Raw genomic sequence first — 9,139 nt, 5'->3', positions numbered from 1 at the left:
AACTCATCTTTTGTTTGATGGTACTATGGGCTGCACTGTGAGGTGGTGAGATCTTTGTCCTGGGAGGTATGAAAGAGAGAGCCAGGCCCTGGGGGTTCCAAGGACCAGGAAGTGAGCACCTTGGATCTGGGTTCTTTTTTTTCTTTTTTAAATATTTTATTTATTTATTTGACAGAGATCACAAGTAGGCAGAGAGGCAGGCAGAGAGAGAGGAGGAAGCAGGCTCCCTGCGGAGCAGAGACCCTGATGTGGGGCTTGATCCCAGGACCCTGGGATCATGACCTGAGCCGAAGGCAGAGGCTTTAACCCACTGAGCCACCCAGGTGCCCCTTGGATCTGGGTTCTGCTTGCAGCTCTGGGTATCTGAGGCCCAAGTGTGGGTGGAGGAGAGGGCTCACCCTGAGGGCTGCAGGGCTGCGGTCTCCGGGAAACCTCATTAGGGGCTATCTCCAAGTTTACTGTTTGCAGACACTGGGCGTGGGGGGTGGGGGTGGGGTGGGGTGTGTGTGCATATAGGGCTGGCCCAGCAGGGCCAAGGGTCAGTGGGGGTGGCTCCCTGGTGACTGGTTGGGACTTGCCCACCTGAGCAGGGAGACAGGCTGGGCCAGGCAGGGCTCCCAGTGCTGTGCTGAAGCGGCCCGCAGGGCGAGACTTTCCACCCGGTAAGGAGCCCAGGAGATGTCCCCTAGAGCTGCAGACCCAGGTGGGTACAGGCTCTCTTAAGTTTGAGCTAGGGCCCGGGTTGGGGTTTGGAAGTGTGGCGCTGCAGGGAGAGGAGGCAGGATTCTCACCCGGGTGGTGGGTGGGCAGGTGACCCCCCCATTAGAGGCTCCCCACTTCTGGCCGGGCTTAGGTGCCTCAGTGGAATGTGGAGGTTGTTGAGGGGGTGCAGACCCCCTAGCCTGCCATCCAGGCTCCTCAGAGGCAGCTGCAGCGGGCTCTTCCTCCGGGGGCCTGGGGAGGCTACCTCCCACTCTCACCTTTGTCATCTGAGCAAGGAGGCTGCCCTGTGTCCCTCCCCCAGGCTGGTGGGAGACCTGCGTGTCACAGAGTTTCTGTGGCCGCTGCACAGGGATGGGGGGCACCAGGAATGGCCTGCAGGAGGTGGCCAGGCCCTGGAAGGGGCACGGCCTGACTGTGGTATTTCTCTAGGGCTCTCTGGAACAGCTAAGAGGCAGTCAGTGTGACAGGAGGGAGGAGCCAGAGCTGAGTTGTGACCCAGCCCCTCCCCCTGCCCTAGGCTCCCAGTGACATTCCTAATGGTTGGGGACTGACTCACCCCCTCTTCAAAGGCCCGGCCTGGCTCAGCTATTTAACCCGGTGGCAGCTCCAGAATTCTGCTCTGCGGGGAGCTGGGGCCCCGCCCGCAGACCTGCTCCTCTCCGGGGCCTGCGCACGTCCTTGGGTCCTCAGTCCCTGGCTGCCCCTGTGCCCTGGCCCCAGCCATGGCCGTGCAGGTGTCCCTGTGGCATCACTACCTGCAGGCCATCCGCTCGAGGGGGGCGCCCCGGGCACAGGACTACCAGCGAGCGGAGAACGTGCTGCTAGTGGTGATGGAGCGGGTGCACGAGCTGGACCCCCGCTTCCTCGTGGACTACTCCCGGGACCTGGAGGCCTTCCAGTTTGCCCTGCGCTCCTCCGAGGACCCAGTGCGCATGGAGGTGCCCCTGTGGGTGGACGCCGAGGTCCTCCTGGTTGAAGAGGCGGGGGCCGCCGAGGAAGGGGATGGACCCACGTCCTGCCGCCTGGGTATCCCCAGGGAAGGGGCCAACCTGGAGCGGTGGACAGCCGAAGACGTCTCCAGCATCTCCTCGGAGGGGAGTGGCACCTGCTGCAGCCACATTGTGCCCAGCAAGGTCCTGCGTGTCCTCAAGGACCTTCTGGTGGCGGCCATCGTGCACTGCAAACACCAGAGCCTCATCGCACCAGGTAGCCACCAAGCGACTGTGGGAACACGCATGATGGCAGTGTGTGTGTGTGTGTGTGTGTGTGTGTGTGTACATGCGTGTGTGCCCGTGCATGCACAGATGGGGTCTCTCAGCGTGTGTGTTGGGGCACATGTGTGATGACAGTGTGTGCATGCATGCGTGTGCGTGCACAGACGGGGTCTCTTGGTGTGTGTCGGGGCACACGTGTGATGGCAGTGTGTATGTGTGCACGTGTGCGCATGCGTGCACAGACAGGGTCTCTCAGTGTGTGTGTCAGGGCACACGAGTCGGGGGACATTGCTCTGAGGTCCTTTCTAGCTCCAGACACGTCTGAGAAGACAGATCATGTTGTTTCCATGTCACCTGATGACTTTGGTGGCCACAGGGGACAGGTTGTTACTAGTGAAACAGCTGGAAACGACGCCTGCCAGGGCACCATCTTCCCACCGACCTGCTAGATGAGGGTCTAGCCACAGGTCTGGGCAAGTGGTCCTGTTACCAGCTCTGGTTCAGCCTGCTGTCCTTACAGATGTCCCTGAGTGCAGTCCCTGGTCACATTGCACTGGGAAGACTATGTGTGTGCATGTGTGTGTGTCTGGGTTATGGATGCATGTCTGAGTGTGTGCACATGTGTAGGTGGAAGTGTGTGCACATGAGTGAGTGAGTGTGTGTGCAGGATTGTGGACACATGTGTGAGTGTGTGCACATGTGCATGCAGAAGTGGGCGCACATGAGAGAGTGTGTGGACGTGTGTGTATACCTGCACAGTTTTGTTTCAGTGCATGGTCCTGTTGCTACTTGGTGTCCTGGGCCCTGAGCAGGCTCCGTGCTGGAGTCTGGCCTTAGTGTCTTGTCTGGGTGCCCACATGGTGTGACTCGGGGTGGGGAGCCCCCGGGGGGTGCAGGGCTCCTGGCTGGACCACAAATGGCAGGCTTCCCTCCAGCGGGGGCCGCCTGGACTGTGAGAGTCCCGGGAAGAGGCAGGTGCAGAGATCCGGACAGCAGGGCCTCCTCCTGGGGACCAGAGCAAATATACTGGGTTGTCCTGGCAGGGACTGGGGACCAAAACAGAATGTCCAGCCTCCCTTGGGAAGGACAGGCCACGGTGGCGGCTGGTCCTCATGTCTGCCGTGATGGCAGAGTGAGATGGTCAGCCCATCTTGGGGAGAGTGACCCGCCCTGGGCTGCTCAGAGTGGCTCCTGGATGGACTTCCAGCCCCAAGAGGGGACAACTTCCAGATCTGGCCCCTCCCAGGCCTGCCTGGTGACCTGGGGCCGGTGGCCACCTTCTTGGGGCAGCCGGAGCCTGTCATTAGGTGTGGCCAGCTTCCAGCCCCTTCCACATCTTCTCTGCTCATCTTCTGAACCTCTCAATTACCTCAAGGCCTTGTCTGTCTGCCTCTGTGACCTAACATAGCCACTCCCACCTGGCCTTAGCCCCTGCCAGCCCTGTGCCCGTCTGGGAGCAGACCCACCTGCTGGGGTGTGCCCAGTCTGGGCCATTTGGGCGCACTCTGAGCTGCCTCTCTTCACTATCCCTGGGTCTCCACCATCCTCAGTTCCTGGCTGAGAGAGCAGAGGAGCCTGGGACCACACCCACCTGAGTTGAGCACACAGGGAAATTCCAGGCATTGCTTCCTGACACTTACCTTAAAAGGGAAACACAGCAGCTCCCTCTAGGTGACAAGGTCCAGGATGCTCCCACCCAGGGCAGAAACCGGTGAGACCAGCCTAGGGGCTAAGGCAGGGTGTGGCGTGACCGGGCTGGGGCTGCAGGTGTGGCTGCCTTCCAAGCCGCCTGCCTCCACCGCCAGAAGGTGTGACCAGCAGTAGATAAGGAAATAAAGCCACCACCCGCAGCTCAAACCCTGAATTGGGAGGGGCCAGGGATCACCTAACTCCTTCTTCCTTTAACTGACAGGGAAACTGAGGCTCATGGGGGGGATAGAGTGGCCCAGGTGGCAGGACCAGGACCTGCTCTGGGCTAGGTCCCCAGAAGTGGCCCAAGAACTACTGTATAGGAGACTTGGGGGAAGGGTCTGCCTAATGGGGGACCAGGCTCCTTCATACAGGACCCCCAGTGCTGCGAAGGGCTGTGGTGGGCTGTGTGCGGTGGGACAGTGTGGGAATGCAGCTCCCACGCTCAGTCCCATAGAGACCTTTCTCCTAGGCACATACTGGGGACTTCCTTTGGCACATGTCTCCCAGAAGGTTGGTCCCTGACCTCTAACCAGCGCCCTCGCTGGGCAGCGCCAGGGGAGGGAAGGGGTGACCGCTCTGAATCCAGTGTTGGCTGGTGTTGGTCAGGGCTGGTGATGCGAGGGTTCCCCACACTGTTCAGATCCCCTTTCCTTCTCTGTGGTATCAGTATGTTTCGGCGGGGTGGGGGGAGGGACAACTGACATGGAAGTCCAGAGGGCCCTGGGTTACACCAGAGTGCCCCCACTGTCCTTGGAATGTCCCCTCCTGGCTGGTCTGGGGGATTTGGGTCAGGGGAGTGGGCGCTGGGCTGCGTCAGCCATGAGGGATGTGGGAGCATCTTTACTCCGATGTGCTGTCTGGGATGCTGTTCTGGGGACCCAGGGTGTGGAGTAGAACGAGGGAGGGCAGGCTCATTCATTGTCAGCCCTCGGATCCAGACCCTCCTGGGAGCTGGGCACCAAGCATGTCCTACATCAGGCCTTCGGGGACACGTGTGCTACTCCTGGGCCATCCCAGGCCATCCTGCACCTCTTCAGCCCCTTCCAAGAGGTGTGAGGGGCAGCCTGAGATGGGGACTCCGGGGCATGGGGGTTGTTGCAGGGTCTCTGAACGCAGACAGCCTGAGGGAGGAGGAGCTCCATCTGTCCCTGCTGGTGTCCAGTGGCTGGAGAACAGTGTGCTTCCACGTCGTGCCTGTGGTACGAAGAAGGCAGAGGGTGCCCTCCCTGGAGGGGGCCCAGCTGACGCATGGGTTCCCTGAAGGCAGCTTGAAGAGGATCGTCAGCCAAGAGGTGGCGCTGGTACCAGCTGGTGCCCAACACTGGAGGTAGGACACGCCTCCTGGGGTCTGGGGGTCCTGGGGAGCTGGCAGGAAGGGGGCTGCCCCACCACTGTTCCCCTCACTCTGAGCTGGAAGGTCTGCGGTGATGTCCTCCCTGCCCTAGTCATCCATACCAATGTCACTGGGATCTCTGAGGGGTGGGGGATGTGGGATCTGGCCGGGATGCTCACTCCTTACTGCCAGCTTCAGCTCCTTACAGCTGCAGGGAGTGGTGAGGGGGGAGCTGTGCCCCCACCCCACATGAGGAGTGGGCAGGGCAGGCTGTGAGGAGAGGCAGGGAGAAACTGGGAAACACAGGAGGCCGCCTGGAAGGGGACCCTCATGACCAAGACTGACACCTTTGTTTCAGGTGGGAAAGTGGGAAAGAGGACAGAGACTTATCTGGGTCACACAGGGTCCTGGGGTGGCCGGGAGGGGTCCCCGCACAGTGAGGGTGACCAGAGGAATTTGCTAGCATCCTCCCAGATGGGATATGGTATGTCCCCCACCCGTGGGGCTAGCTGCTTGTCCCCTCCCCCACCAGCCTCCTGTGGACCTCCAGTCTCCATCCCTCGGTGAGGTGCTTAGGGCCATTCCTCAGATGCACCTGAAGGAAAGAGAGGCCCTGAGTTGGTGTCTGTGAGATGGAAAGAGAGAGTCGGGGGTGGGGGGCACGTGGCAGAGGCTGAGCTGCCCTTGAGACCCCCAAGCCAAGGGCAGGGACTGAGCCCCCTCCAGCTCCAAAATGGCTTCCACAGCACCTTGCAGGCAGGGGTGCTGTGATTTGAGGGGGGTGACCCACCCACCAGCTCCTACGGCAGGTGCTGCTTCTGGGAACCGGGCACCGGGTTGAAGTAAGGCGGGGGGGTGGGTGTTGCTCTTACAGGTAATTCTTGGAAGTCGATGATGTTCATGGCACTGGCTATGCCCTCCTGTGGCCTTCTGCCCCCAAAGAAAGGCTCCTCTGAGCGCCTCTGAGCCCCTCACCCTGAGCAGGGCTTTGTCCGGGCTTGCGGGAAGGAAGGGAGGGTGGGCTGGGCAGTCATGTGTGCAGGCCAGCAGGGAACGGTCCTTCCCCTGTCCCTCCATCCAGACTCTGGGTGTGCAGGCAGTCGGCCGTCCAGTACTGAGACTCCACAGAAGGGGGCCCTTGGGGGGACCTCAGATTCCACCCCTTTGGCGGCTCAGCAAGTCCACAGTGAGTGCCACGGGGGTGCAGTGCCCCAAGCTCTTGCGTGGCCGCCCGGGGAAGGCTGGACTTCCCAATGGGGCATGGAGTGGACGTGCGAGCCCAAGGACCAGAACTGCCCATCCACCCTGGGCAGGTCAGAGTGGCACCTTCCTGTCCACACAAAACGGCCAAGATGGCCTGGAGGCTCCCTCCACCTCTCCATGTTGTGGGGCCTACACGTCTCTCCAAGAACACTGGCCTTTCCCATTTGACTGCCCAACACGTGCAGGCCTGGGAACCATGGGGAGGGTGTGCTAGGTGCAGCCACTGGCCTTGTCGTGGCCTGGACTGTGCGCGGGTCCTCTCTCGGGGAGGCCACAGAAGCTGGGGGCTTTTCTTCCTGGGGTGAAGTGGTGGAGGCAGGCTGCCCCAGATTCCTGGCTGGGGCCACAATGCTAACCGTCTGTGGTGTGCCTGTCCCGGCTCCCAGGGTCTCCACTGACTACTTGCTCACCAGACTGCTGGGTGCACTGGGCTCCTTCCCGGGCCACCGCCTGGACAGCCTCTCCATCCTGGACCGGGTCAACCACGAGAGCTGGCGTGATGGTGGCCAGAGCCCTGGCCTGACCTTCGGCCATCTGAAGGTGCATGGGCCAGGGGTGGGGGGCTCTCGGCCACAAGGGCCCCTGGCGGCTGTGAAGGTCACCGGCCGGGTATTCCCCCTCTGAGAGGAAGCAGCCCTGTTTGCAGCTCTCGGCTGCTCACTGGGCTGTTGGGACTTGGCTGGAGCCATGTCCTCCTTGGCCTGTGTGGGGTCTGCCCATAGTGAGCTGTGTTGGGGTTGGGGGGGTGGTGTAAGGCTGGTCTTCAGAGGGGCTGGGAGTGTGGGCTGGCCTGTCAGGGAGCTCCCTCTGACCCATTCTCCATCCCTTGAAGGCCTCCATCCCACCTCTGAGGGGTTGCCATCTTCTGGGGGGGGGGGGCTTGGGGTCTGGGACACAGTGGCTCCTGAGCCCCACAGTGAGCGAAGGATGATGGGGGTTGGTGGGAGGAGGGGTAGTGAGGGCACAGAGAGGTAGCTGCAGTGGTGTGGCAGGGGAGGGGCCTCTGGCTGAGGGCCTCAGGGAGAGGGAGAGTAGAGGGTGCCTGGTGCAGTCAGGAAGCTCCATTCTTAGGGCTTTTTCACACACACACACACACACACACACACGCACACATACACACACACACGCACACACACACACACGCGCGCGCACGCAAAGACAATGCCCAAGGGTAGGGTTCTTCCGCTCAGGCTGCCTTGCACAGTAGGAGGTCATGATCATCCAAGGGGAGTGGGGCAGGAGCAAAGGGCCAGAGGAGCTGAGGGGTCCTGGGATGGGAGCTGGGTGGGGGCGGGGTATCTCGCCCTCGGGGAGTTGGGGAGGGGCCAGAATGGAGACTGTAGGTGGGAAGGAGCTGAGCCCACCCTGGGACCTCCAGGGGAGGCAGGGAGTGTGGGGGAGAGGTGCTGGTGGGACAGAGGGCTGCAGAGGCATGGAGTGTGGGGGAGGGGTGCTGATGGGACAGGGGGCTGCTGGGGGGGGTAGGCTTAGACGAGGGGGGTGGGTTGCAGGGGCCAGGTGTGAGGCTGGTGGGGAAGCCGGGAGGGGTGGGCTGCCCTGGGCTGGAGCAGGCCACATGCTCTGGTGGGCTCTGACCCCCAGTCCTGCCTCAGATTGTGTTGCTGTGGGCCGCAGTGCTCTTCCCGGAGCCGGAAGACTGGGCGGAGCTGCAGGGCGCCGTGTACCGGCTGCTGGTGGTGCTGCTCTGCTGTCTGGCCACCAGGAACCTGCCGGACTTCCTCCACCCCGAGCGGAACCTGCTTGCGGATGCCGGGCTGGACCTCAACGCCCTGTACCAACGCGTGGAGCACTTCGCCAGCCAGCCAGAGCCGTCCCTGCGCATCCACGTGACCCACCTGGGCCGCAGCCCCCCGCCGCGCCTCGGCAGTGGGGTCAAGGCGCTCCTGCAGCTGCCTGCCAGCAACCCGGCCTACTGGGCCACCGCCTACTTTGACGTCCTGCTGGACAAGGTGGGCGTGGCGTGCTGAGGGGGTCTCGGGCAGGCCCAGGGGGACATGCAGGTGGGCACAGAGCTGGAAGGCAGGGCAGGTCGGTCCTCTGGACAGCAAGAGTGGGACATCTGAAGGCCAGACAGGCCATGAGGGCCCCTGCCCACTAGTGCCCCTGGAGGCCAGGTCTGAGCCAGCCTCCGTTACCCACCAGAACTGCCCCTAAAGCCACACATGGCAAGAGCTCGAGCCCCACCTGCCTACCCTGGGACTCTGTTCCTCGTGAATGGGAATGGCTGTCCCTAGGCCTCACAGGGACAGTTTCCTGCTGCCTCCCTGCACTCAGGAGTCCCACGCTGTGTCCCTAGGAGTTTACCCCCTATGGCCTGTTCAGGGCTTACTTGGCCGCTCTCCCAGCCACCCCCCAAGGTGCCGTCAGCTCTGCTAAGCCCTCCCTTCCCCTGCTCCCACCGAGCTCATTCCTGTTCCTTTCCCCCAGGGCCGACCCCCACCCTCACCTAAAGAGCCAACACAATCTCCTTCCAGGACCCATGGGGGCTGGAGGGATGAAAGCAAGAGGGGAGTTGCCTCCTCGGCCCTCAACCAAGCACCTGGTGGGGCCTCCACCAGGTATCCTCCCCAGGTGTCAGGCCCACCTGGGGAGGATACCTGTGTGTGAAGAAGGGCACCTGGAGGAGAGGGCCCTGGGTGGGGGAGGACCGTGCAGGTTGGGGAGGACCATACAGGTAGAGACCCAGAGGCAGGAAGTGCTGGTGGTCAAGGAGCATGTGTTGTCCCACACTTTGTCCAGGCCCCTGTGATGGGGCCCCCAGACAGCTCCATGACCCCACTATGCCCCGTCCCATCTGCAGTTCCAGGTCTTCAATATACAGGATAAGGACCGGATCTTGGCCATGCAGAGCATCTTCTGGAAGACCAGGACTCTGGACAACGAGGAGTGCTGA

At 62.2% G+C, this 9,139-nt stretch overlaps 1 protein-coding gene across 1 annotated transcript; it reads left to right on the top strand.

The window, feature by feature from the left end:
* The first annotated feature begins 1,152 nt into the window (after positions 1 to 1,152).
* On the top strand, positions 1,153 to 9,139 carry LOC111145871 (chromosome unknown C2orf54 homolog). The gene is made up of 5 exons (XM_022501153.1): positions 1,153 to 1,929; positions 4,731 to 4,956; positions 6,612 to 6,765; positions 7,839 to 8,195; positions 9,047 to 9,139. The coding sequence occupies exons 1-5, from the start codon at positions 1,446 to 1,448 to the stop codon at positions 9,137 to 9,139; spliced, it is 1,314 nt and encodes a 437-aa protein (XP_022356861.1). The 5' UTR covers positions 1,153 to 1,445.

Source organism: Enhydra lutris, unplaced genomic scaffold (genome assembly GCF_002288905.1).
Source record: "Enhydra lutris kenyoni isolate GAN:26980312 unplaced genomic scaffold, ASM228890v2 scaffoldscaffold1, whole genome shotgun sequence".
Taxonomy (NCBI): domain Eukaryota; kingdom Metazoa; phylum Chordata; class Mammalia; order Carnivora; family Mustelidae; genus Enhydra; species Enhydra lutris.
The sequence above is the reverse complement of the archived record's forward strand: the minus strand, read 5'-3'. Positions and strand labels throughout refer to the sequence as shown.

What these genes read in the sequence shown, in the direction of transcription:
- LOC111145871 (XM_022501153.1), top strand. Translation starts at nt 1,446, where the DNA reads ATGGCCGTGCAGGTGTCCCTGTGGCATCACTACCTGCAGGCCATCCGC. An exon ending in GCTGGTGCCCAACACTGGAG is followed by an intron (nt 4,957 to 6,611) that starts GTAGGACACGCC and finishes CCCGGCTCCCAG; the next exon opens with GGTCTCCACTGACTACTTGC. An exon ending in TTGACGTCCTGCTGGACAAG is followed by an intron (nt 8,196 to 9,046) that starts GTGGGCGTGGCG and finishes TCCCATCTGCAG; the next exon opens with TTCCAGGTCTTCAATATACA.